The sequence below is a fragment of the Thamnophis elegans genome, chromosome 1, assembly GCF_009769535.1.
Source record: "Thamnophis elegans isolate rThaEle1 chromosome 1, rThaEle1.pri, whole genome shotgun sequence".
Classification (NCBI taxonomy): Eukaryota; Metazoa; Chordata; class Lepidosauria; order Squamata; family Colubridae; genus Thamnophis; species Thamnophis elegans.
The window spans coordinates 145,373,912-145,401,358 of record NC_045541.1 but is presented as its reverse complement, the minus strand read 5'-3'; the positions used below and the strand labels follow the sequence as shown (position 1 = coordinate 145,401,358).

General features: G+C 35.5%; 2 protein-coding genes across 6 annotated transcripts in view; one reads left to right on the top strand and one right to left on the bottom strand.

Annotated features, from left to right (window-relative positions):
• Positions 1-1,394: 1,394 nt before the first annotated feature.
• Positions 1,395-17,811, bottom strand: CCNK (cyclin K). 5 transcript variants are annotated; one of them, XM_032234048.1, is made up of 12 exons: positions 17,232-17,811; positions 14,134-14,392; positions 13,169-13,250; positions 12,509-12,640; positions 11,738-11,806; positions 9,012-9,117; positions 7,793-7,850; positions 6,509-6,678; positions 5,189-5,487; positions 4,639-4,675; positions 4,373-4,441; positions 1,395-2,634 (listed from the first exon to the last, which is right to left on the bottom strand). In XM_032234048.1, the coding sequence occupies exons 2-12, from the start codon at positions 14,328-14,330 to the stop codon at positions 2,015-2,017; spliced, it is 1,839 nt and encodes a 612-aa protein (XP_032089939.1). In that variant the 5' UTR covers positions 14,331-14,392; positions 17,232-17,811; the 3' UTR covers positions 1,395-2,014. The 5 variants fall into 5 exon arrangements, with proteins under 5 accessions (XP_032089939.1, XP_032089947.1, XP_032089930.1 ...); XM_032234056.1 differs by lacking the exon at positions 17,232-17,811 and adding an exon at positions 16,312-16,487 and having other exon boundaries at positions 4,639-4,672; XM_032234039.1 differs by lacking the exon at positions 17,232-17,811 and adding an exon at positions 16,312-16,482.
• SETD3 (SET domain containing 3, actin histidine methyltransferase) overlaps positions 16,761-27,447 on the top strand; it is a 56,905-nt gene continuing 46,218 nt past the window's right edge. The window contains exons 1-3 of the mRNA XM_032234083.1: positions 16,761-17,055; positions 23,998-24,107; positions 24,878-24,970. Of these exons, the coding sequence (XP_032089974.1) occupies positions 24,005-24,107; positions 24,878-24,970 (196 nt within the window). The 5' untranslated portion in view covers positions 16,761-17,055; positions 23,998-24,004. The remainder of the gene's footprint in view (positions 17,056-23,997; positions 24,108-24,877; positions 24,971-27,447) is intronic.

The following is a 27,447-nucleotide window of genomic DNA, read 5'->3' as shown; positions in this document are numbered from 1 at the left end:
GACAATGGTTTACTTTACAGTATAACTTCGTAATCTACTGCACTGTCCATATGAATTATATAAGAGTTCCCATCATCCCCAGGGCAAACAATTGTCTTAGAGAGGGCTGTTTAATAGTGCATGACTGATATGCTAAACATGAGTAATTTCAAAAGGAAAAATGCACTCTGAATATTAATGTAGAAGGAAATGTAAGTTGAAATACAATGCTGGAGTATTAATATTCATTTTCCCACCCCCATTTAATAATGTTAATTACCTACCTGCTTCATAAAGTTTTTTATACTCCTACAATGTAGAAGCATTCAGTCTATACCAACTTCAAAACAAAATTCCTGTTTGGTTCTTTCCCTTCGGACTGCTCTATTTTAAGCAACTGGTTGCTTTTCTTGGGGAAAAAAACATATGGCAATTGGATAAAATCCAGGTGCACTTTGCCCTTTTTGGTAAAAGAACATAACTTGTTTAAAAGGCAAATGTTTACCCAAAAGATAGCAATTAAAAATAAACAATGTTTTAAAGTGACCTTTTACCTTTTTAGAAACTGGAATAGAGAAAAAAGTACTGATTTTGTTTTTCAAACAAAGTGCATGATTGTAAAGTGATAAAATTGTATATTTTTCATAATGTGGGGAAAGAGTCTATTTGTGCTGCTTTTGGAAATAAGTATGAAATTATGATTTCTGTTAAACCTGTGATCTTACAACCCTGCCATATTTTCTACATATGATTGGAAAAAGTAAATTAGCACCTGTGCTCATGTATAGTATATAAGCAATGTCTTTAGATTTTAGCACACATTTATACCTTTTACTGAAGCACTGCTTTTGTGGCAGGGAGAGTGAAAATTTAAAGACTTTTTAAGTGTGTAAAACCTTCATTTGAAATATTTTAGTAAAAAATAAGGGTTTGTGGTAGTGTATGCATTCCATTGAAGATAATAAAATACATTCTTTGTAAGGGAGCTGTAACATGACTGTATTTTTGAGAAGTTGAAAAATATTAAAATACTTAGAAATTAACATAAAATTACAATTTTAGTTAAATCTGTGATTCTTCATTCATTACACTGCATATTTTAACATCAAGCTAAAAATTATAGAGAAATGTGAGCCATCCTTTTGAGTTCTGTTGGATCAATATTTCTCCTTTTCAATCATATAATATGTAATGCTAAATAGGTTTACTCATCTCTCTACATATAGTGATGAATACTGTCAGGTAAATATGCATGTAAAAACAGCATAAGGGCAAAAGCCGATGGAAAAGGATTAGAAATCGGATGTAGACATTGTTTGGAGAAAACATGTATTAGCAAATTGGTTGGGCACTTCATTTAGATGGGGACATGGGGAATAAGAGCGAGCCATTGGCATCGAATAGCAGTGAAAAAGTTTCAGCTTTCAGAAGCAGATTTATTTGGATACATATCAACAGAGTTTTTTCAAGAATCAAAAACAACAAAGGTGTAAATCATTGTATCCCATTACAGTTTTTTTTTTTACATTTTGAAAATATATGTATATACAGAAATTTTCAAATTAAGTCTGAACATTCATTCCAAAAGAACGATGGCAGAAAGTGATGTTGTATGTATGTATGTATCCATACATATACACAGAGAGGCATAAAATAAATCGGTATTGCAACTTAGAGCAAAGTTTTGCTGGAACTTTATGTAATAAAATCAGAAAGGGCTTTCCCCCCTTTCATCTGGAATAACCTTAATCCTCATATTCAAGTACGCATATACTTTTCTATTTCTTCTTACCAATACAACTCAGCCAATGTGGCTTTCAAAACATATTACTATAAAGTAATCCAGCACAATTAACAAAATTATTTATATTTTAGTTAGCATTGTAATATTTAAACTGTTGTTTTCTGCTGATCAAACTGTAACCAAACCAGTATCATTGCCCTCTATATTTCCAAACAGCAGAACTCTGTATCCTTATCTAATTATAATACTCTCCACCTCGCCCAAGACAAAAAAAGATGCTATGTACAACTGCTATCTCATCCAAGTGGCCCGGCCAAGTCCTCCAACAGGTGGCATCCCAGGAGGTGGTATTGGAGGTGGTACGGGTGGCTGTCCACCGGGGGGCACTGTGGGAGGAGGATAGCTTGCAGGTGGCATGCCAAGTCCTGGAGGGGGATGAGGTGGGACTGCATGAGAGGGAGGTAATCGTGGAGGTGGGAAATTAGGATTGTAAGTAGGTGGCGGAGGATATCCTGGAGTAGGAGGAGGAATGCTAGGTGGAGGGAATGATGTGGGTGGAGGAGGAGGGACAGGAGGAGGAGGATTGGGCGGATAAACATGATGATATGGCAAATGAGTTGGCGGTCCATAACTGGGTGGTAAAGCTCCATAAGTTGGTGCTTCTGTTTTCATAATTGATTGGAGACTCTGATACCCTTCTCCTGACATGTATGAATTAGTAGTGGACATTCCGGTTATGTAGCTGGAAGGTGGTGGTGGTGGTGGTGGACGATGAGGCATAGGTGGAGGCTGATGTACAGGAGCTGGATGAGATGGTGGAGCAATCTGGACCTTGGTTATATCTACAGAATCTACTGCAGTAACTTGATCAGTTCCTATGGAAACTGTACTTGTCAATGGAGGTTTATGTTCTGAAAAACAGTAGAAAATATGTATATTACTATACCTATCTATAAAGTCAAAATATATTAGAACAATTAAAGTCTTCATATGAAACACCTACAACTGATGAAGCATCAGATAGCTGCAACAAAAGATTCTGAAGCCAAAATTTGATCCCTTGCAGTTTTCGAGAAGGGAAAAAAACATGGCCAAGAAAGGGCATTACATTAACAAAGAAAGGTAATTCCAAATTAGAAAAGGAATTCAAAACTAGTAAAAGATACGTTTTGACTTTCTCTTACATTCCTCAGGATAAAGTTCTATGCCAGTGAAGAGTGCCCTGTCACTTGGGCTGAAGGATAAATTTGGAATTCTATGGAGCTGTTCCTGAAAAATGGTTCTGAGGGGGTGGGGGATAGCTAATTGCAAACTATTGATTGCCAAAATGTTATCTGTTAGTTCCCCCAGTCCTACCTGTTTGCAAGACACTCCCAAATTTTCTTACTTTTGTCCTCTGGACGGGTGGCCACACTTCCAAACAAAACATTGGACTGTAGCAGTAAATTTTTATTTTCTAAAAAATCTATAGCATTCTCTGAAGTAAAAATGATACTGAGTAACTGGTACCTTGCTTTACAGTATAGCAACTTTCCCTTTCATAAAATTAAAGCTTCTGTGACAATTTTTTTTTTAAATCAGGGAGTATGTTCGGTGCAAAAGGAGGTGTCAAAAAGGGATCATTGGAGATCTTGGATGCATCTGGATATCCTAATTTACACAAACATGTAACAGCCAAACTTGCATTGAAACGTTTGTCACAGAAAGTCTAGAAAAATAATAATATTGTTACTTCACGTATTCCTTAGCCAATTTGCCTAAAAATTCTGGCAATTTGCTAATGCCAAGTTTAGATTTAAAAAGTAACAGTTGAGTTAATGTTTATCACTAGGACTAACAACTTGGCAATGGCACATGTGTAAGATGGAATTTAGAGATGAGATCTTTCAAGATTTGGCTTTTATACAGTATTTTATGTTCGCTATTTTTAATATTTAAAAGAGGTATTTGTAACATGCAAAATTATGCAGCAGTGCTTGCTATTTGGTAAAAGTTTCTAATCCCTGGTATGCAGAATAATTGTAGAAATTATTAAAGAAATACAAGCATGTTTTATCTCATGCACACTCTCCTAATTCCAGTAATTAATGAACATATACAGAAAGCAGTAAAATATAGCAGGTAGCTTATACATTATTTATAACTTTTGAAGAATCTTCAATAATTGTATAGGAGGGATATTTTATATTTAAGAAACAGAATTATGATAGGAAGATTTATAATGCCTTTCCTTGTTATTATTTTCCAGCAACATATAGTCTGAAAACAAAATTTGCTGTCAATAGTCCTTTAAGCTCAGTAAATTCAGCTCAGTAAATATTAAGGCTATATTAGAACCATGGTCAAAATATTTTCTCACATATAGGGAAAGATGATTCTGCTCTAAGGTCAAATGCTGCAATGCTTCTTAACATCCTACATTAATTATCAGAAGTCAACATGAAACCAAGGCAACAGGCGGAGCTCCCTATTTCTAAATTTTATTTCCAAATGATAAAAAACAGGCAGATGTACAGGATACAGCTGAGTTTAGGCTGACAACTCAGGATTATTGATAAGCATGTAATTATAGTTTTCAGAAAATTAAACAACAAACAAATCTTTAGCTTTCTATTAAGCATAGTGTTTTTACCTCACAGAGGAACTTACCAGGTGGTGGATGCACAGATGGTACTGGTGGATGAGCAGTTTCAATTTTAGCAATTTTAGGAGGCACCTCTGAAAACAAAACAAGAATTAGATGTTACATTTTATTTAACAGCTAAAAAATAGCAAAAAAAAACCTTTTAAAAATAATGAAACTAATAATTTAATTATAGAATTTAAGGATAATGGTACTTACTTGAGAGCAAGACATGCATAGCAATGTATTGTAAATAACTATTTTTTAAAATTATACAAAAAATCTATTTTACCTGCAGGTTTGGCTTCTTCCTTTGGTGATACAGCCTGCTAAGAAAAAAAATCAACAATACTATTAAAAACACAATAGCAGCATTAAAAGCACTGGAAACAAAACCCCCGTCTAAGCCACATCTGGGCTGCAAATATTGTAAGTCAGAGCAATAGCCTTATCTACCCTCGCATTCAAGAACTGATATTGAAGATTGAGATTCTTGGAATAAACAATATAACTAGAAGCAAAATTTATCACCATTTTTATAACTGGTAACAACTGTTAAAGACTTCAGCCTTTCAGTGTCTGAGGTTCCAGCCATGTATCATCTGCGCTTACTTAGCACTGTACTCATGTCCATTCCAATTCATACTTTCTTAGGCTGCTGCAGAAAAACAACTGTTTTTCCTTCCACATTCAGCATCTTTTTTTACTAGTGCTTTGTAAGCAATAAATCTGAGTCATCAAATTTCAGGATTCTTTGTACTAGAAACCCTTTGACAAAAATAGTTAAGAAAAACAGATCCATCACATTTTGTAGCACAAAGCATTCTTTCTGTCACTCTTACCACAGGTCGCTTTGTTTGCCTGGGAGGACTTGATTGGGGAGACGGTTTTTTGGGTTGCTGAATTTGTGGTTGCTGTTGTTGCTGCTGCGGCTGTTGCTGCTGTTGCGTCCCTCCCTGTTGGGAGTCTTTGGACTGCTGAGGTTGAGACTGCTCTGAGCTCTGAGAAGGCTGCAACTGCGGTGCTGGAGGCCCTTGTGATGTAGGCTGGAGGGAAGGAGGCTGCTGCAGCTGATGGGGAGTATGGTGAGGCATTTGTTGTTTCCCCTGGGAGTACAGATCCAGAATCTGATGACAGATGTCTAGGGAAGAGGAGGGAAAAGAATTACAGAAGTTACACATTTTAACTATCAGCCAAATGCATTCTTGAAAAAAATGCATTCAAACTCATACCAGATTTATTCAATCTTAATTGTTTTTACCAAAATCCACAAAGCTTAGTTTTTGTGCATTTTCTTAGCTCTGCTTTAGACAAAAACTAAAGAAATAAAATCTCTGGAAGTTCATTGGGCAGATACATACATACATGCATACATACATACACACACACAACACACACATATATACACACACACATATGTGTGTGTGTGATTGTGTACAAACATACACATACTGCAACCCCAGATTGTTATCAGAAGCCCTAATGATATTGGAAGCCCATGTTGTAATTCTCATTCCCATTCTCTCTCTCCCTCCCTCCCCCCTCCTCTCTCTCATTCTCTCTCTTCCCCCCCCCCCCACCCTCTCTCCCAGACATGGACTCTCTGTGATTAGGGCCTTTGAAAATCATCTCTGTCCACCCTTGCCATGACTTTTACAATCAACATTTGGAAATTGTTCAAAGCAGTTTTTCTTAAGATTCTCTGGAAAGGCAAAGGCCTTTTATCCAAAGCAAAATTGATTTCAAGTACATGCTTTCAAAGCATATTTTAAAAATGATAAACTGAATATTAAGATTAAAAATATAGACATAATTGCCAATTTTTAAACATGTAGTTTTATTTAAGGACCTATATTTATATCTAATTACAAATTACTGACATTATTATCTTGACTTCAATACACATAAAGGGCAGGACTGGAGTTGGCTTCATTTCCAACACTGATATAAATACTTTTATGAATAATATAATTTTACATAAATACTTATTGGTAGTAAATTAAACTAAACTTTCTTCATACATTTTCAAAACAAGAATATAAGGAACACTTTATATTTTAGTCAGGATAAACTACTATTTATATATAGTAGATAAGAATTCAACCTGTTAGAAAAAACAAAAAGTATTAGGCTGGAAATACTAAAATACTAAAAATGGGTACCTTCCAGGACATCAACAGGTACATCTTGTACAAATTGTTCCCACCATCTTCTGTACATGGGCTTTGAGGTCCACTCTTGAATTTCAAATTTGCACAAGCGACCAGCTAGATACATAACTGCAACTGCTATAATTTCAGGTTCCCATTGCAGAGAAAGTGTAGTACACAAACTTCAAAAAAAAAAAAAAAAAGACAAACACAAAATACATCAGGTGGGTGAACACAATTCTGACTGACTGTAAGTACACCCTCAATTTTGAGACCATATCCAGAACCAAAGATGGAAATTCTCTGCATCTAGATGGCCCCAAAACCCAAACTCATTCAGACTTGTTAGGAATGTGTTTGAGCCTTTTCTTCCCTAACCAAACCTCTCCAGACTCCAGACTTGGTTAAAGGTAAAGGCTCCCCTGGCACATATGTGCTAATCGTTCCCAACTCTAAGAGGCGGTGCTCATCTCCTTTTCAAAGCTGAAGAGCCAGGGCTGTCTGAAGACATCTCCGTGGTCATGTGGCCAGCATGACTAAACACTGAAGGTACACAGAATGCTGTTACCTTCCCACCAAGGTGGTTCCTATTTTTTCTACTTGCATTTTTACATGTTTTCGAACTGCTAGGTTGGCAGAAGCTGGGACAAGTAACAGGAGCTCACTCCGTTACGCGGCACTAGGGATTCGAACTGCCAAACTGCCGATCTTGCTGACTGACAAGCTCAGCGTCTTAGCCACTGTGTCCCTTTGGGGGAGGTTAGAATGCAGCATTATAGACAAACACTGCCCACAGACTGGAGTTTGATCCTGAGAGGTTTGAGCATACACTATTCTCATGCAGCATAGAAGAACATTGCACAAGAATGAGGTGTGCTTTCAAGAATAGTTGTTGTTGGTTGGTGTGTAATCCTATGCCTCTAAGGACATTATTTATACACTAATAAGGACCTCAGACATAAACAGAATAAGAAGTTGAAGCTAGCAGTTGATGGAACTAGATCCAAAGGTGATGGAAGAATCCATTATTTCTGATGCACCATTTTTCACTTTCTGTTGTCCTTTCATCTCTTTCTTTGTAGAGAAGGAACAGATAGTTATTTCCATATATTGGGATTTATGCAAATGACTTCATGAAATTAACACATTCCAAAGCACATAAACAATTTGTGACTAAGAAGTCACCAGGTTCACTAAATTATTTATAAATACTGAGGAAAATAATGCCTAGAATCTGCAACAGAATGAACAAAATGCTTATAACATATGACTGAAGATGGAGGAAGGGTGTCTTACCTATCATTTACGAAAGTCCATGCCATTTGAACCAGTTTTTGAATTTTATTTTTATCTCCTATTAGAAAAAGACAAAAAGAACGACTAGGTTAAGCCAATAAATAGCCATGCCAACAGAATATTCTCAGTATTATTCAGAACCTTACTATGTTGTTTGTCAGGGTTCAATAAACATTTCCACTAAAGGAGTGTGGTGCTCAACAATGCTGATATTGTAAGCTGCCCAGAGGGTGCTGTAAAAGCACTGTGGGGTGGTATATAAGTCTATTGCTATTGAGTGTGCATGTCTTCTCTCAATTTTTAACTTGGAGTGAAGTGTGAGAATTGTCTGAGCAATCATATGCCAACTTTCCCTTGCTCTGATATGTTGGAAGTTTGGGGACTGTTTTATGTCTATATCATCAGACATGATCTAATTCAAACCAATTTCTAACTCTTGTCTTCACTGTTCTGAAGGGGAAAAGTAACCATAGATAGGTGCTTTCTTAGGATATCATCCCACTTTTTTTGGAAATTTTGGAGAACACAGAGAGTGTCAGTCTTTGGTTTCTAATGTGTATATAGGCAACACAGCCCAATGGAGAATGCTCCCTTCTCCCAAATTAAAAGTAAAAGAAGAAGGGCTTATTACAGGGTCACCAGACTTCAGAATAAAGCAAGAAAAATAAGTTTAAGTTTATGTGATGATCCTACTACAAGAACTATGCATAACAATCATGGACATATGTATAGGTAGAAATGTATTTGAATATAGGTACCTCAGGTTGGTAGTTGGATTGTTGGTCTGAGCTGAGTGTTACAACCAAATTGCCAAGTTCAGAGCTCAGTCTAACAGCCCATAAGTAGTGGTAGTAGATTGTTCTTGATTTATAACCACAATTGGACTGATTTTTAGTTGCAAGAAACTGTGGTTGCTAAGCATGAGGCCATTGGACAAACAAGGGAAGGGGAGATACTCCAGCATTGGGTGGGGAAAAAAATCTTGCATCTCACAGATCAGTCCTTGGCAAAGAGTAATAAATTCAACATGATTGCCAGGCATAAGAATTGTCATGTGACCATGCTGGGGGCAGGGGGCAATTGTAACTTCAAGGACAGGTCACAAGTAATTTTTCCTGACTCTGTCATAACTTTGAATGGTCATTAAGTGACCAGTCATAAATTGAGGACTACCTGTAACAAGGATTTATTAACATGTATTGAAATAAAATGATTATACCTTTGAGCTGCTTTGCATATTTAAGTAGAAATTGATAAGGGTGTTCGACTTGCAAGTCAAATTTTATTGTTTGCAGCAAGATTCTCTCTAAAACCATAACTTCTTCCTAATATCAAAAGAGAGCAAATGTGAGTGCACACAATGTTTTGAGATCAATTTATTAGTCAGTACAGTCATTATGCATTCAATATATTTAAAAAAAATATGTTTAAATTATTTAAAAATATTTTAAATTAAAATATTTCTAATTTAAAATGTTGCATACCTGTATTCATTAGTTTTGTTTAATTATAAAATCTCAGCTATCATTATGCAATGATGGATGGGGTGGCACTGCCCCAAACAGACCCTGTCCGTAATCTGGGGGTTCTCCTGGACTCATGACTCCTACTCGAACAGCAGGTGGCAGTCATGGTCAGGAGGGCCTTTATGCAACTGCGGGTTGTGTGCCAATTTCACCCTTTCCTGGACCAACAATCCCTACTTATGGTCACTCATGCCCTAGTTACCTCTCATCTTGACTATTGCAACATGCTGTACATGGAGCTGTCCCGGAAAAGCATCAGGAAGCTCCAGATGGTGCAAAATGCAGCATGGTTTTGTGCAGACCTCATTGTATACATGTATCACTTCTCCTGTGGGAACTCCACTAGTTACCGATTTGCTTCCGGGTGCAATTCAAGGTGTTGGTTGTTGCCTTTAAAGCCCATCATGCCTTGGGATCAGGTTATCTGAGGGACCATCTCTTGCTGGTAACATCAACCCGGCCCACTAGAGCGGGGAGGCAAGGAATGTTGCAGGTCCCATCCCCTAACGAGATACATTTGGTGGGATCCAGAAGCCTTCTTCATGGTGGCTTCTTCTCTCTGGAACATCATCCCCCAGGGATTAGACTGCCCCCCCACTCTAAAACTTTTTTGGAGGGTACTGAAGACGTAGTTCTGCCAGGGGGCCTGGGGAACTCAGAGTGGGATGAAGCCCCTTAAATGGCTAGTAGGAATTTGTGTTGTCACCAGGATGGGGAGGTTATTATTTTATTATTTTTCTTTTTATTCTTTTTATGGTGTTTTTATATCCTTGTAAGCTGCTTTGAGTCACCATGTGCAAGTAGACAACAATATAAATTTTCTAAATCAATCAATCAATAATGCTAAGGGAAGCAATATTTGCAGTTGCTTATGAAGGTAATCTTATTTATTTTTAAATATTTAAAAATCCCCTTAGTGTTTAAACAGAAGTACATAAAGACACTTATATTTTGTGATTGTACACCAACTTTCATCAAAAATAATTCTGGACCTATCTGTTTCCAGAACATGGTGTTATTATATCTTAAATATAGCTTCCAGTATAAATTATTTGTGGTTGAGACCAATTACATGTTTCCTTTTTAACATTAAAACTCAAGACCTATAAGGTGGAATGCCAAAAAGGGAAAAACGGGGCAGCAGAGGAAAGAGAGGTGTGAATCACCATTTCTTATTATTTATTAACTGTATTTCTATCCTGCCACATTCCCAATAAGACTGTCAGCAACTGTTGTCAATAATTTAGTTGATTTTTGGGGGGTAGTTAAGACTTACTGTTCTTCACTAACATTGCAGTATGTCCAAATGATAAATTCAGCTACTTATTTAACAATCATATCTGGGATGGGATAGGGGACATATTAGTGTTAAAACAGTTTGTGGCAGAATAGTGAAACTGCTTAAATGGGCAATCAAATGTTAATTACTAGAAGGAAAGCAGTTGCCTGGCAATAATAGAACCAGGGTGGATTTGATTTAAATCAACTCAGTTTAAATCATGATTTAAATCACCAGTAAAAAGGCTTGATTTAAATCATAACTTTTAAAGGGTAACTGTCACCTCTGTCCTGCAACAGCTCTTCATGGCCTGCTGTTGACTCACCGACAATCCCAATATTGTAGACTATACAGCCTCATGTTATACAACTAAGCTCCATTTCATGCTGAATCAATTAAATTATTAATGTATCTTAAATAAAACTATCTTTAGATAAATTTTTTATTCCAAAACATTTTATTAAAATAAATTTGATTTTAAAAAATCTGATTTAAACCAAAAAAACCTTATCGATTTTTATCCACCTTGAATAGAACTAAATAAAGGTGCATTTCAATATGAACAATATAGCTTTGAGGATTTTTTTCCCTGTTAGTCTATGTGGATAGCTTTTTGTTTGTTCTCATTTAAAACATCAGCATGGTTAAAATATGAGAGCCAAGCAGTATTTTACTATTATTCTGTGATAATAAGTGGGAATTTTGCTTTAAAGAAGTTAACAAGAAATCTAATCCCTAACAGAAAATAGATGAAACAGATTCACAAAAGGCACTATCTCCATAGTCAATTAAGAAAGTACTTTCTTTCACACTTATTAGCCAAGTACCAAAACATGAACTGAATTTTTGAGCTTAGTTCATAGACAACCAAAGTAAATTTTACTGGACATTAATCACAAAACAATCAAAAATTACTAAACATTACATGTGATGTAATTCTTTAGTGACACACAAACCTTTTAAAATAAAAGTATGTAGAAAGAAGCCAGTAAAGAATTATATCAATTTTAACTTTCAGGATCTCCAAACATAAATTACTATTATTAAACAATACCTTCTGCTAAGCTATTGGAAGACTTTGTGGCTAAGATACTTTAACAAGAAATGTGACAAATGCTGATTTTTTTCCAATTTGCTTACTGTATGCATATGGCTGCACTCTGTGTGGCCAGTTTCACTGCTTCCCTTGTGCAGTGGGTTATTTCTTTGCTGAAAAGACAGGCAAATGCAACAGGAGAACAACACAAGCACTGCAATACATATTGCCTTTGAAAATAACTAGCTAAATTAATGAAGACAGTGAAATATATTTCAATTATTAATAAATTGCCAATTTCTATATAGAAAAAATCAAGTATTTGGGCGATAGAAGCTTACTTCTAGTTTTATTTACAGGTAGTTCTTGACTTATAACCAATTGCAATTTCAGCCACTAAGCAATGTGGTAGTTAAGCAAATAATCACACGACTGGACTCTTTTTATTTATTAAAAGTATTTCTATCCCGTAACATTTTATGATAATTTTTACTGCAATCATTAAGCAAATCACATAGTCTTCAAGTGAATCCAGCTTCCGCTGTTGACTATTTGTTTGAAGGTGGCTGGCAAGCTTGCAAATTGCAATCATTTGACTGCAAGATGCTGAAATCATTGTAAATGCGAGCCAATTGCCAAGCATTCAAAACACAATTGTGTGATCACAGGAATAGTATGATGGTCGTAACTTCAAAGACAGATCATAAGGCACCTTTTTCAGCACTATCATAATTTTAAATCATCATTGAATGCATGGCTGTAAATCAAGGATTACCTGTATTTTATTCTATGAATGCTACCAAAACAGCTACATGTTACTTGGATTGTGCCATGACAAATTTAAGTCAGAGAATCTTTAGTACATCTGAGTTTACCTTTGGATCATCTCCAAACTGCCCAAACTGAACATCATTTAGTAAACTACGAGCTGTTTTGATGATATCTTTACATTTTTTAGGTGTTTCTTCAACTTTTCCTGCTAAGAATAGGCAGCAAGCTCCAGTCACCTATTAAAAATAGGATTTTAGAAAGCCATTAAAGTACATAAGGTCTATATATTTGGTATTGGTGACCATAATTTGGTCTAATTATTTCTGCCAGTAAGAGCTAATAAACTAAACAAGAATCAAAAAGGTAAGATTAATTTTTGATATTATTTTACAAGTCCAGATTCTAAAGTTGCATTTGTTTCTCATTTACAAAACAATCTTTTCTGGGAAAAGCAGAGAAGTATGCTGTTTTGTATTTATACTGGACACCTGATTCAGGTGGTGTGCATCAACATATTCAAAATAGGGATTACACAAAATTCTTAATCTACGTTCTCCGCAATGCCCTTCAAATTCTACAGGAACAACAAGGAATATGCAAATAAATAATTCCTGTCCCTTTATTTCTGCCTCCAAGTTCTTCAGATTCCTGCAATGTATTTTATTTCTGTGCTGTATTTTTTTAGTTCAGATATTTTTTTTGTGTGAAGCATTAATAGATAGCAATGACATAGTGTAAACCAAAAGCAATGTATTAGCACTTACATATCTTGGGAATTGTTTGAAGGAATGGAACATATAAAACCGATGGAAATATATTATTCCAGTTGCTAGTGTGTCATAATGTCTGAATACAGGATAGGAATGTAACATATTTAGCTCAATTTCAACTATAAATATTATAAATGAATAAAACTGAATATTATACCAAAGACAGCCTGATCAGTATGCTGATTAAAGAACCTGGCTAAAAACTGGGAGACCATGATATCTAGCTTGAAAGCAGTTGAGTGATCTTAGACTTAGGTAGCTATAGGAAGAAGCCAATGGCAAACCACTTCTGAAATCTTGCCAAGAAACTGCAGAGATTAGTCTAGGCAGTTACAAGTAAAGATTGACACAAAGTCATAAAAAAGGAATTGTTATGAAGTAACTATAATTATTTTATTTGTTAATTAACTTTATTGGCCACCTATCTTACCACAAGGAAAATTAATGGATAAAAATACCACACTGAAATCAAATTACAAGCCCAGGTGTTTGAGATTAGGATCCTGAACTAGTTCTACACATCATAAGTAATGGCATATAAAATATGACATTGTATACAGTTCAACAGATTAATGACATTATTATTTACTTATTAAAATTAACCTAAGTTTAGCATTTGAGCAACAATTTAGAAATGCTAAGGAAATCATATTCCAGAAGTTACATTATTTGATTGGCATATGATACTGGGTTAAACTAGAGGATTATGGATTGAAAACAATAATAAATTGTAAATTAACAGATATGTTATTGAAAAAATATTTTTACCAACAAAGTAATTACCAAGTTGCAAGTAAAATTGGGAAAGGAAAAAAAGTATTTAAATAAGTTTTTGATTGTTAAAATTTTAAATAAAAGTTAAGATTTTAGTGAAAACACTTATTATTTGAGCAACAAGTAAAATATATTATGAAATCTTAATCCTACATCCTACACAATAGAGAATCTTAAAAGGATACAATCCCAAACGGGTTCCTACATCAAATATAAACCGGGCACCTTCTCTTCTGTATCTTGCCTCAGTAGCTGGATCAAGTCCCTCTAGCTGTGACGGTGTATGTGCCAAGTCCTTCTTATCCCAATACCAACATGGTTTTGTGTGGTCCAGGTTTGCCAAAGTTACAGAGGGACTAGAGTTTTCTTTGTTTTCCTTCATTTATCAACACAGAATAATCCCAGGTAGGTTTTTCAATGTTGTTTTTCATATGACTTTAGAATCTATGGAGAAAGTCAATCTTGATCAATCAGGCTCTGAGGAATTTGCATTCAAAAACTAACATGTTTTCGGGCATTTTTATATACCACCTTCAATTCCTAGCATTTATGAATTTAGGTATGTGAGCTTTTTTTAATGTTCTAATCTCATTTCTTCCATTTTTATTCATTTATTATTTAAAGTTTATTGTGCCTTTTAAAACATGTTTTATGCCCCTTATTATTTTATTTTATAAATATCATGAGGCAGCAAACCTACCTAATTCTCCGGTTTCCTATTTTCCCTACAATAATCACGTGAGGTGAATTGGATTGAGAGAAAGTGACTGGCTCAAAGTTACCTAGTTGTCTTTTCATTGTTCTCAAGGTAGCTAGCAACAAATAATAGTACCATTATTTTGAAGACTACCTGGCCTGCTTAGTTACAGAAATCATTAACAGCCCATTTCCTTAAATTACATTGACAGTGAGCTACGTGAGCAACAAAGTTTCCAACAAGGTAAGATTTTCTAACTACTACTCAAATTATCAAACCTTCGGGTGAAATGAGATTCAGTTTGCTCTTTGCAATTTTGCAATGCAGAAGTCATCAAAGTGAAAATTTCACAGAGTACAACAAAATATTAATCAAAATGCCCCACACATTCAGTACAGTGGTTAAACATTGATCCTGAATTATCCAGGATTAAGTCAATCCTTGGTCATGATAGACTGAGTGACAATTCTATCTCACACATAACATAGCTTGCTATGATGAGGATTAAAAATCAAGGAAAATCACCATTTAGGAATCTTGAATTCCTGAAGAAAGTTTAACGCAAATCTAATAAATATATGTAACTTCAGCAAATCAAAGAAATGTTAAATCTCTAATTTAAAAACTGGTAATTTGAATACTAGTAATCCTAAATTCACTAATTTTGATCTAATAACTACATAAAATCCAAGAAATGTAATATAAGGTTCATACACCACACTCCATCAAAATCAAACTAGCTACTTGTAATAGATGCTTGAAACAAACTCCATTCTCATGGTTTTGACCTGAAATAGCAGATTGCCTCCACTTTCCAAATAATAGTACATTTCCAAACATTAGATTCCAGTCTTTTCAAACAAATATTGAAGTCATTTTTTTAACCTGACACTAGTCTCAGGTGCTATGGTGGCAGTGGTTTAACCAATTATGATTTTAAATCTATAAAATGCAGAGTAATACTGTAAAGATCTATTATTTGCTATCAACTCTGGTTATCCACAATATGAGGACCCAGATTGTTGGGGGCAATATGCTGACTCTCTGTAAACCGCTTAGAGAGGCCTGAAAGGCCTATGAAGCGGTATATAAGTCTACTGCTATTGCTATTGCTATTGCTATCTAGGAAAACAATGAAATAAACAGGAATAGTAAGTATATAAAATAGCCCTCTCATTCACTGCTTTGCAATTCTGTAATTTTGGCCCATGCTGAAGCCAAACTGTCAAAAATTGGCTACTATCAATTACAAGGCAAACATTTTCCAGTTTATTCATTTTATATTCTGGATAAATGCGCACACGTTTCACTGTCAAGTCAGATTTACTTATTTAATAAACTGGCCAAGAAAGACCGCATTTACTTGTTTTTAAAAAGTTTATTCTATTCTGTTTTACGGCCTACATAACAGTAATAATTTCCGAACTACTGCCTTTGTATTTGAAAGTTGGGCTGTAACTTTCCAGAACGGCTCTTGGGAAGTAGAAAATTTTTTCCGCCCCGTCATTTAAAACGAATGTTTTTTCCATCCTTCACCGGAGCCGCTGCCATTAATTCATCAAAGGCTTCCTAACATTTCAACTTCCCCACACCTCTGTCACTTTGATAGTTTCAACCACGCAGCCTCTCTTTCAGTCAGTCACACAATATTGATGGAGCCACTCACGGATTACGGGTACAACAACGGAACCCGAAAAGGCACACGCCATCCACCTCAGCCGCTGCGCGACGCCATCTTGTGAAAACCCAATCAAAGTCGTTGCTGACGTTATTGCGTCGGCGCGCGCAAGGTGAAGAGAGCTTGATGACGCCGCCTAAGAAAGCGCTCTGATACCAAGCCGCGAATCAAAGCTCCGCTGTTTCTACTAACCGCCCCTCCCCCGGTAACCCCGCCTGCGCGCGAGACAAGGTCTGCCATTCCTGTAAAACATTTCAGAGCGGTTGGCCAATGGGGAAGCCCATAATAGAAAAAGGAGGCGTTGGCTGTAGCCAATGACTTCTAAAAAGAATGGCGGGGCGGGGAAGAAAAATGAGTTACTTTCATTTTCCCGCCAATCAAAATTTATTATCCCGCCTCCCTGCTAGATATTTTCGCCTGCCCCTTTTCTCTCCTTACACGCCGTCCTGCAATAGGCGAGAGAGGCCAGGGAGCGGCTTACTGGATTGGTCAGCCGCCTTACCGAGAGGACTGGAAACCAATGGCCGCGACGCCATTCTTAGTCTGGGGGGCGGGGATGGGGGGGCGGAGCAAAAGGCGAATGAGGGCAAACACTGGGTGTCCGACGGCGAGGGAGTTTGTGTGTGTCTATGCGTGTGTTGCGCGCGCGTGCGCGCGTAGGGGCTGTGGTTGGTTTAGCGGTCGCCCCTGTCGCTCCCCTTCCCCCCTCCACAACCCGGGCAGAGCCGTCAGGTGAGAGGATTTTTGAGTCCCTTGTTGTCGTCGGTAAAAGGTAATGGGGGAGGCCTGTTCTGACACACCCTCAACTCGTGCAGATTGTTTTACAGTGGGCCTTGACTTGGCCCATGTCTTCCTCGTCCCTGAGTACTGGTGGGGGTCCCCTCTCAGTCCGAAGGATCGCCACCTGCCTGCGTTGTACTGGACAGGACGATCCAGACGCGTGATCTCTGCCCGCCCTTCCTCTTCCCTCTTCACACGATCACGCCCACATGGTTCCGTGTTGATTAACCCGGAAGAAGAACTGTAGCCTCTCCTTGGTTGTAATCACTGCTCACATTTTACCTCATAGTTGCCCTCCCTGAAGCAACCGTTGCTCTTTATGTAGTACATATGAGATCTTTAGAAAAGCCCAACGAAACGTATATAGAATTGCAACTTGGATGGTGCAGCCTGAGTTAATCAGTTGCAGTTAAGTTTGGGAATGAGCCTGGTCCCTTGCAGTTTGGGACTTTTCCTTCCGATAAAGGTGTACAGACCAGTCGAGAATATATTTCCTGCCATCTCCCCCAGGGTCATCACTTTAAAATGTAAAGTTTAAATTGTTATAAGCATGCGGTTTATTTTCGTTTGTATTAGTCTGTAACTTCCCCTATCCATCCACCTATTAAATTCTGCATTTCCAGATCCCCTCTTTCACAAATAAAATCTCAATTTACTTGTATCTTGTTACTGTTCTTTATAATTGTATTTGATACTTATGACTTCCAAATATTCCATAACACTACTAGTGTTATCTTCACATTTGCCTGTATATTCTGCCTTTTAATTTCTTCTTTTGTCAGCGACATGCCGATTTTAGATCTCCTTTTTTTACCAGTTCTGGTTCTTTTTTTCCTTAGTCTTTTTTTTTTTTAGCTAACTCACTTTTTCTTTACAAGAACTTCCATTCTAGCTTTCTCAAACATTCTTCCTTGATCTTGATGTGAATGCTTTTCTTTTCACTTCACCTTATATTAGTAGTATTTAGTTTCCCTTTGTTTTGTGTATAAAATACAGTTCCACATCTGGATCAGCTATTTTGTATTCCATTCTTCCTTCAAATGTATACTAGGGGTTAGCAGTCTTCTACAGAGGTTTTAGACTTCAGCTCCCATCAACCTCAGTGGTAGTTTAAAATATTTGGAAAATATTCTGTGTGATTGAGGTTGTTCATAATTTTTCTACTTATCCATTTTGTAGCTTTGTTCACATGATAATAATCATGTTTGGATTATTATGCGGTATACTTTTTGTGTCACTTTATATCTCTTAATGTTTCCAAGGAAGAAAGAATGTCCTTTAGCAATGTAATATTAATCTTTTTTGATAATTGTTGCAGAAGTGAATATTTTTAATAAATGGGTTTCTCAAATTTGCAATAAAATTTTATGTACAGCATGAAATTATTATTTTTAAATCAATTTGATGGACACTTAGTAAAACATCTTAATGGAACGTTACTAACAGCAAGAGAAATGTGGTTAAAAATACTAAAAACAATGCATTTGCACTTTCTTGAAATGCATTACTGTCATCTTTAAATGAGTGGATTATTTAGTCGATCTCTTTATGTCTTAGTAATCCTATTTCTTGTTCTTTATGCAATTATGGCATAATATAATTTTGTGATGTGATTATTATGGAAAATAAATAGATTAATATTTAAATTTTAGTGATTTTTTAAATAATTTAGAAAATTTTCTGTTAATTTTTATTTTGGGAATTGTTTATTTGGCTTTTATTTTGTATACCTAACATGATGTTCAGTAAATATATATCTGACAATATATACCATTTTTAGCCATTTTAATGGTGTTTAAAGTCCTGATAATTTTTAGATATAATAATAATTAACATAAAATTATGTTTGCCAACTCTCTTGGAATGGCATTGCATACAAATAGTATACAGGAACACCATTTTTTTCCAGTTTACTAGTCTCTTATGTGTGATCTCTCTTCCTCTTTTCAACACCCTCTTTTTTCTCACTTTCTCATATTACTGTAGATTGCCAAAGAAGTGGCAGTTTTTATTTGAAATTTGATTTGCCTAAGTAGAAGGACTTTTGAAATAAAATCAAAGTCATAGAAAATTAGACCAAGATGTGTGGATTGTCCTTTCCTGTTTAAAAAATAATAAAAAATAAGATGTGTAATTGATTTTTGAAAATTACTGCAAATTTATTATTATTGTTTGTTTTGTCTTCATTGTGTTATTTTTATTTATTAAATTTAAATGCCACTCATCTCATTAATGAGTGACTCTGGGCAACTTATGATGATACTCTGTCATAGACAGCCAGATGTTTGGATTGCATTTGGCATTTTTACCCGTACTCAGTCCTTCCCGAAGACTTGGGATAGGCAGAAGTTGTTTGATAGTATTAATGGTACCATCACAGGTTGTAAGCTAGTTTTATTAAAGCTGCCTTTTGCAATTGACTGACAATTTGCCTCTGATATTGGTGTTAAAGGGATACTCTAGTTGTTTTGGGATTGTACTCCAGGCCACCTATTACTGTTGGTACTATCTTTACTTTCTTTTACCACTGCGGTGGGTAGGTTGCTGTCGATTTGAACCAGTTCAGCTGAACCAGTAGTAGAACTAGTAGTAGTAGTACTAGTCAGGCCTGGATTGCAGAACCGGCAGTGACCCAGGCCTGACCCGCCCCCAAACCGGTTCTCCGATGTCTTCTGCTATTCCCGGCATGGTGCTGTGCATGCGCAGAGCAATTTATAGTCAAATGTGCATGTGCAAGCAATCTGTGGCCGGCGCATGTGTGAACGCAGTGAACCAGTACTAACCGGTTCAGGAACCCATCCCTGCACTGCGGCTATACTTTTATTTGCAGGTCTTCATATTTTGTCATGTTCTCATTTATTTCTCTTCTATTCTGCTGTCTCTACCTACTGTCAATTCCACTATTCAGACTTTTTTGTCTGTCTTATCAGCAATTGTCAAGTCTGGGGTATTATGTGGCACATACTTGTCTGTTTGAATTCTAAAGCCTCGGAGCATTTTAGCTTCTTCATTTTCTGTTACTTTGCCTACTTTATAGTCCAACCAATTCTTACTTGTAGGCAAATGATTTTTTTTCAGATTCTCCAGTGTACCATTATTGTTTTTATTCTAAATTTATTGTGGCCGCTCTTCCATAAACTATGAAACTAATCCTGTCCTATTTTTATCTAATCAACTGGGAGGGGAAGGGATCAAACAAGCAATTGGTCTTTACCTAGCTACATATTCTGCCTGTCTTCTCAAGTTCTTCATGATGAAAAGAATGTATTTTTACTTCATAAAAGATTAGTATTCTTACCTCCCCGTGACTTGTCTTAAGGCCTGAGTCCAATTCAAGGCAATTCTAATTGACACTATTTACAAAGAATGATAAAAAATTCTCACAGTGATGGTCCACTTATTCTAGTTCCCCTTCTAGTATATATTCTATGGAATACAATGGGGCTTATGATTGCCTCATTCCATGTTCAATCTGATCTATGAAGTTTATAGATAGTAAAGTAAGTTTAACATAATTTTATAGTGTGCAGATGGTGTGAAAAAAACTTTAACTCTTCTATTATTTCACAGTCACTTTCAAGTTGTTAAGAGGGGATTTAGCTGATTAACAAATAAATCTGTCATACTCCATTGTGATAGAATTAAGAATGTCAATATAATTAATATAAATACATTTTATTGCATAAATATATTGCTGCTTATGAAAGGAAATTGAAGGGACAGCTTCACTAATGTATCAGTTACATCAGCCTGAGTACTAATTTTGGATCTTGCATAATACAGTGACTGCTTTTCCCACTTAAGTTCCTGCCCTTCCTGCAATAGTAGCTAGGCAGTAAATTATAAAATACACTTTAAATCTCTTCTAGATTGAAGGACTGTTGGCTAAAAGAAATAAAGCTGAAATCTCTGTGCTGTGTTCAAAGCCAGCATACTTATAATTATTAGTTTCCGAGAACAAACAGAATGGCTTCCAACATGTTGTATTTTCCATTTTTGAACTGATTGACTGCAGCTGAATTATGGGCATAAATATATTTCTAATCTAACAGTAAAACACTTGCCTTCTCAAAAAGAGAACAATTTTTTGGTTGAAGGAAATGCTTCTTTTCATAGCTTACTTTGTTACCCAACTCCTATTTTCAAAGTTCAGTACAGTCTTTCCCAACATGATGTTCCCCAGATGAGTTGCACATTATTTTCCAGAATTACATTGGCTATGTTTATTGAAATTATGGAAGTTATAATCCAACACATCTGGAAAACATCAGGTAAGGGAAAGTTGCTTTACAGCATTATTTTACATATTTCACATTATGTTTCCTAATTATGATTTCAGTCATAGTTTTTTTGGAGGGGTAGTTTTATTGTTGCCCAGTTTTGGTGGTATAGTGTTATGATTGTTATCAAATATCCTTTCAGAAGATATTTTTGAAAAAAAATTTCTGTAGTGAAACTTTTTCACTTATTTGAATTAGGCTTCAAGTATGAAAAAAAAATCTAAGATTATATTCTTATTCATATTGTTTACCTGTACATCACTTTAGACACTGAAAAGCTAGAAATGCACATAAATTGGAAAGGGTTGGGAAATTAATTGTCAAAGATTTAGAATAATTACATGCATACAGATACTAATTTATTTTTATTTTCCCTTCCCATTTGTTTGTTATGAAATGTTACATGGTACTTGATGGTCTAGTTTTGAGTGTAGGAAGAGCATAGAAAAATTTAGCATCATAATTTTCTTACATGAATTTATCTTACAAAAAGCCATATTTTAATTTATGATTTTCTTGTAACTCTATGAAAGACTATTAATCTTTGTAAATGAAGTGATACTGAACAAAATATATTAGTCATGATATGGCATAATAATTCACACTACTTATATCTTGATAGTAGAAACAGAGAATAATTCCATGTGCTAGAGTACAGGTGATGATACAGTATGATGTATTGTAATATGATAATTCATGGTCTCCTTATAGTAATTTTTCATGCTTGGTTTCCTGTGTTCAGTGACATTCAGAGAATTGAAGTTGTTGATGTTCATGAACGTCTAGTATATAGAATTGCTTTTTTCTTATAAAAACACTCTTTTTACAAAGAACAGTATATAACTTTGAGCCTACAGAGGAAGTATTCAGATTCTTTGAGAGTAGGAAAAAGGAAGAAGTAGAGCTTTTTACTTGATAAAATTTCAGTCAGAATCAGTCTTTTTGTATTTGTGCATATGTGTGTTAAATGCAGATAATGATTAAACTTTGTGGTATCATATATGCCAACAGCCATTGGCTGGAGCAGAAATTATCTAGTGACAATTATGAACTCTTTCTTCCAGAAAGAACAAGATAATCAACAACAGAAAGAAATTATCGCTGATTTATTGAAGCCATTGAAGAGTTTCAAAAGAACCAATACACATTCTGTCTATTATATGAGGAATTGGTCATTTCCCTTTTTCTCCCTCCATGTATCAAAACTAAGTCTGAATTCTGATTGTAATGAGACTATATTTAGTCGTTAGACATTACCCTGGGCTTCTTTGAGACTACCCAAAAGTATTAAGTGCCTTGCTCTTCCTCTTGATATGATCTTGATTAGTTGATCATGTCTGGGAATGGTAACTATGGTGCTGAATTGTCTCCTTTTGTACTTGACTCACCTGGCAGTGGATTGGTGGAGTCCAAACTCTTTGGAAATAGTTTTGTGACCCCATCCTGGTGAGCATCAACAACTGTTTTTCAGAGATCATCTTCTTTGTTCAAGCCATGACACACGTCCACATGTACATGTTGCGAAGATCAACATGTGTATGTGGAAGCCATGGTGGTGCAGTATTTAGAATGCAAAATAGCAGGCTAACTCTGCCCACAGCCAGGAATTTGATCCTGACCAGTTCAAGGTTGACTCAGCCTTCCATCCTTCAAAGGTCAGTAAAATGAGGACCCAGATTGTTGCCAAGATTTGTAAACCACCTCAGAAAGTGCTATAAAACTCAGAAAGTGCTATAAAGTCTAAGTGCTATTGTTATCAAACTTTGACAGTGTACCTTTGTAGTTTTTGAGATACTGTATTTTGAATACCTTCATATTCAAACAAGCTGAATATACATGTTACATGACGAGGTCAGACTTATGGCAGAATTTCCATTACAGTTGTTAAGTGAATCACCCATGGTCTTTAAGTGTGACATCACATGTGCGACTTGTGACTTATTGTCAGCTTCTCATTAACTGCTTATTGGATGCTGCCTGTGAAGCTCGCAAATGGCTATCAAGTGATAATAAGTAAGCAGTAATGAAGGGAAAAGTAAAAGAAATTGGATTTTACTGTCTTCATTGGGCTTGGACTTGATAGGAATTCTGTGACAGTTGTAAGTTGGAGGATCAATCATAAGTTTGAAATTTGCTGAACAGGGCAGTCATTAACAGATTACCAGTTCATATATAGTTGCTTTTCTGGTAGTTCCTATAGAAATTACTTATTATACAAATATGCAGAGACAATTGGGTTATCTTCACAGCAGCTTTAAATTATATAACTGCTTTACTGTTTTGAGAAGATGTACTTTGAAAATTACTTCTTTTGAACCCCTGCACAATCCTAGAGAGTAAACTATTTTTCATTAAGATTGATAAGTTCCTGTCAAGAATTTTATTGCTGCCACTTTTATGTACTTTTATTGCTATTTTGCTATAACTTCATAGTAAGTTTTTCCAAATTCATTTAAATAAAGTCAAACATATATAACATATAATTTTAAAGAGTTAATTAACTTTTCTTCATTTCCAATTTCTTTTCCCCTTTAATTTGATAAATATCTATTGAAAAAGGAACCTTATATATTGATTAAAAAATATTGCTTATTTGACTGTTATTCTCTTAAAGCTAGAAGATGGGGAAAAAAAGCCGAGTGAAAACACAGAAGTCAGGTACCGGAGCTACAACAGCTGTCTCTCCAAAGGAGATATTGAATCTGATTAGTGAATTGTTACAGAGTAAGTATATTATCCTAATTTTTTTGGCAGGGTAAGGGGATAAGAATCCACATTGAGAAGAAAAAATGTTCAATATTCAAACATTAATGCTTGTGTAGAATATTTTTGTTCATCAATTGCATGTAAGTCTTCTGTTTTGGAGCTTCTGATATTGTGTCCTGAAATATTTAGAAAGATTTTAGTTGTTTTTTTTTAGATTTATATTTCTAGTATTTGCATAGATATCTAGTACTTTATGTACAACTGTCAAGCCAGCCTCCCTCAGCAACCAAGAGAGAAGCCACAACTCCATTTCGCAGAATTAAGAGTACTTTTACTGGTTATGAAAAGATAGTAGCTAAGCAAAGCAAGATCTGAGGCAAAAGCGCGCGAAATCATACATATCAATATGTGACCCAACCCCCTTCCCCTGGTAACCCCATCCCACAGTCCAATCTGCAAATCCCTTAGGTGTCATGTGAGTTCCATCTTCAAAGAGCATCATCAGGTTGGTATGCAAGACGGTTGGCCTTGGCCACCCCAATCACTATTGATGGTGATTGGTAGATGGTGAGAACAAAACTCCCTTTTTACAATCTCTCCTGTACTTAAAACTTCCCTTCCCAAATACTACCCCCCTCCGTTTCAATGGCAGCCGAAAGGAAATAGCGAAACAGAGGTTGACAACAACATTTGTATAATAATTTTATAATGGATACACACACACACACACACACACATACACACACATTTATAGACACACACAATTAAGTTTCTGCTTATGCTTGCAGAATGTAGCAGCCCAACTCCCGGTCCTGGAAAAGAGTGGGAGGAATATCAGCAGATCCGAGCTCTTGTTGAGAGAATTCGTAAAAAACAGAAAGGTATGTGAATAAAGCCATGAGAAGTAGCATTGGAATAATATTTGCTCTAAAAATAACAGCCTAAGTAAATTGGTTTTGAAATGTATTGTTCATTTTGTACCTGTGTTATATATTTTCATTGTTCTCAGTTGCCACTGTTGCATTGTGCAATAGGTGGCCATATAAATAGATTTAAATAAATACATTCCAAGCAAAATCAGTCTCTTTGGCTTTCTATGATTGTTGGATTTTTGGTCTACATTTCAATATTTAGTTATATGCTAGGGGACATCTGTGCTAGAAGGAATTTGACTTGCTCTCTGTTTATATACACTAGCTTGTCCTATCAGAATTGATAGGGGTATTATTTTCTCTGTGGCTGTTACTTGATTAGGCTATTGCTTATTGTGTATCCCTAATTTCACAACACATAGACACATTTAATGTTCAATTGGAAAACTGTAAGCATCCTAAACCAAGATATTCCTTGTACTCAGGCAAATCAGCCATCAACAGGTACATAGAGATAAACAACATTCACACACCATTCAAAATAGATAATTAAACAGCTCAAAAGGAAACAAAAAGACCAGAATACCAACTCTCTAGCAAGGAGGATTAAAACCATGATTAAATCAGACAGACAAGGAAGCAATAAACTACCCTAACTGAGGAGCTACCAGCTCAGAGAAACAGTCAAGTATGAAAGAACAGCCTAATCAAGGAAATAAGGTGAAAAAATCACACCCTTATCAACACTGACAAAAAGTAAGGTACTGTATATAAACAGAGCACAAACTCCATTTCTTTCTAACAGTAAAGATGTTCCCTAGCCAGGTAATGAAACATCTGCTAGAAAATAATCACGTTCTGAGAGCACCTGGGACTCCATGATTCAATCATGAGCTACATATTTGTTACTGAAAATCGGAGTCGTTAATGTAATGTGTACCAGTATTCTCAGACATACTATTTTTATATTTAGAAGACACCTAGTGTTGTAATAGAATACCTCTATTTTGAATTTTCATTTACAATTTTTAGTTGTAAATGGGGAAACATTTTAAAATGAAATTTCCTAAAGTACATTTAAAAAGGTACAAATAAATATGAAAAAATTGTGTTTTTCAGCCTCACAATGCTGCACAAAGGTATTGACAATGCACAATTAGTTATTTGCTTTTTTATACAAAAGTTATAGTCACTTATTAAAGCAAGATTTAATTTTGGCAGGAACGCTGTTAAAAATCTTTGTTTATTAGTGGATAATCTGATTTATTATCATTTGCTAGTAGTGATTATAATGAAATCAACACTTTATTTCTAACGATAAGTGTATTTATATATTTATTTTTCTTATTTTTGAAGTTTTAAAAAGTTTAAACAAAATGCAGTGTGGAGAATTTTAACGATCAAACTATACATTTGGGAAGTAATGTTCTTTCATTTTGTATAGTGAAAAATTATTCCATTTTAACTGTTCACTGAAGGATTCAACATGCATATTCACAATTTAAAAGGCAAGCGGGAAAATTACTTGAAACTGCTTTTTTGGATGTTTTCTTCACAGTTGTGCATGAAAATATTTTGTTTTAATATTTTTATTCAAATTTATTCAAATAATTTACATTTATTTCTGTGTATAGAAATACATGCATATTCATTTACCCATCCCACCCATCTCTTATATCCCAATAATCAGATATTCTCTGTTTAGTTTTGCTGATAACTCTGTTCAAGATAGCATGGAAGGAAATAGAGAAGGAATGTTCCTGCTTGTCTTTGCTGGTTCCAGGAGTCCATAGTTCTTGACATTACTGTACATAAGTGAAAAGCCTCTGTGGCATCTGTAGGCACAAATAGACATTCAAAGCTGGAGACTGATTCTTGATACAAATATAGAATAGTTACAACCTGTTCCTGAAAATTGTATGGAGACGACAACTAGGAACTATGTTACCAGATTTAACAGTATTCTTTTTCACCTCCAGATACCCAGTAATCAGAAAGGGTAAATTAGGATGGCCTATATTGAAAGATGGTGAGGAAAGAAACTTCATGGAAATATTGGTAAAAGTACTAGAATCTAAGAGGTTCCTACAAGGTCAAATGGACAAGATACTCTCAGAGAATATTTTGTTCACATAGGCTAGGGCATCAGACTCCTTTGAACCAACGTGGAGACTCATCCTAATGTGCATGGTTTTCTCATGGGTATAACTTTCACCTCCACATGTTTTTTCACTGCTTTCCTTTATAAGATTTAACCAGAGTCTTTGCAGTACTAATAGTAGACCCCCTTGAGCTTATTTAATAGATACTGAACAATACTTTCTCTTCAAAATCAGCTTTTCTATTGGCTCTCTTAAGCCCAAAGAGTTAATTATATATGGGACATATATAGAGGGGAAGATGTCTGTGTTTTCAGTAGAATAAGTTTTTCACCACAATGATAAGATACTTGTTTTATTTACCAGGTTCAGACCGGTTCAACCAAA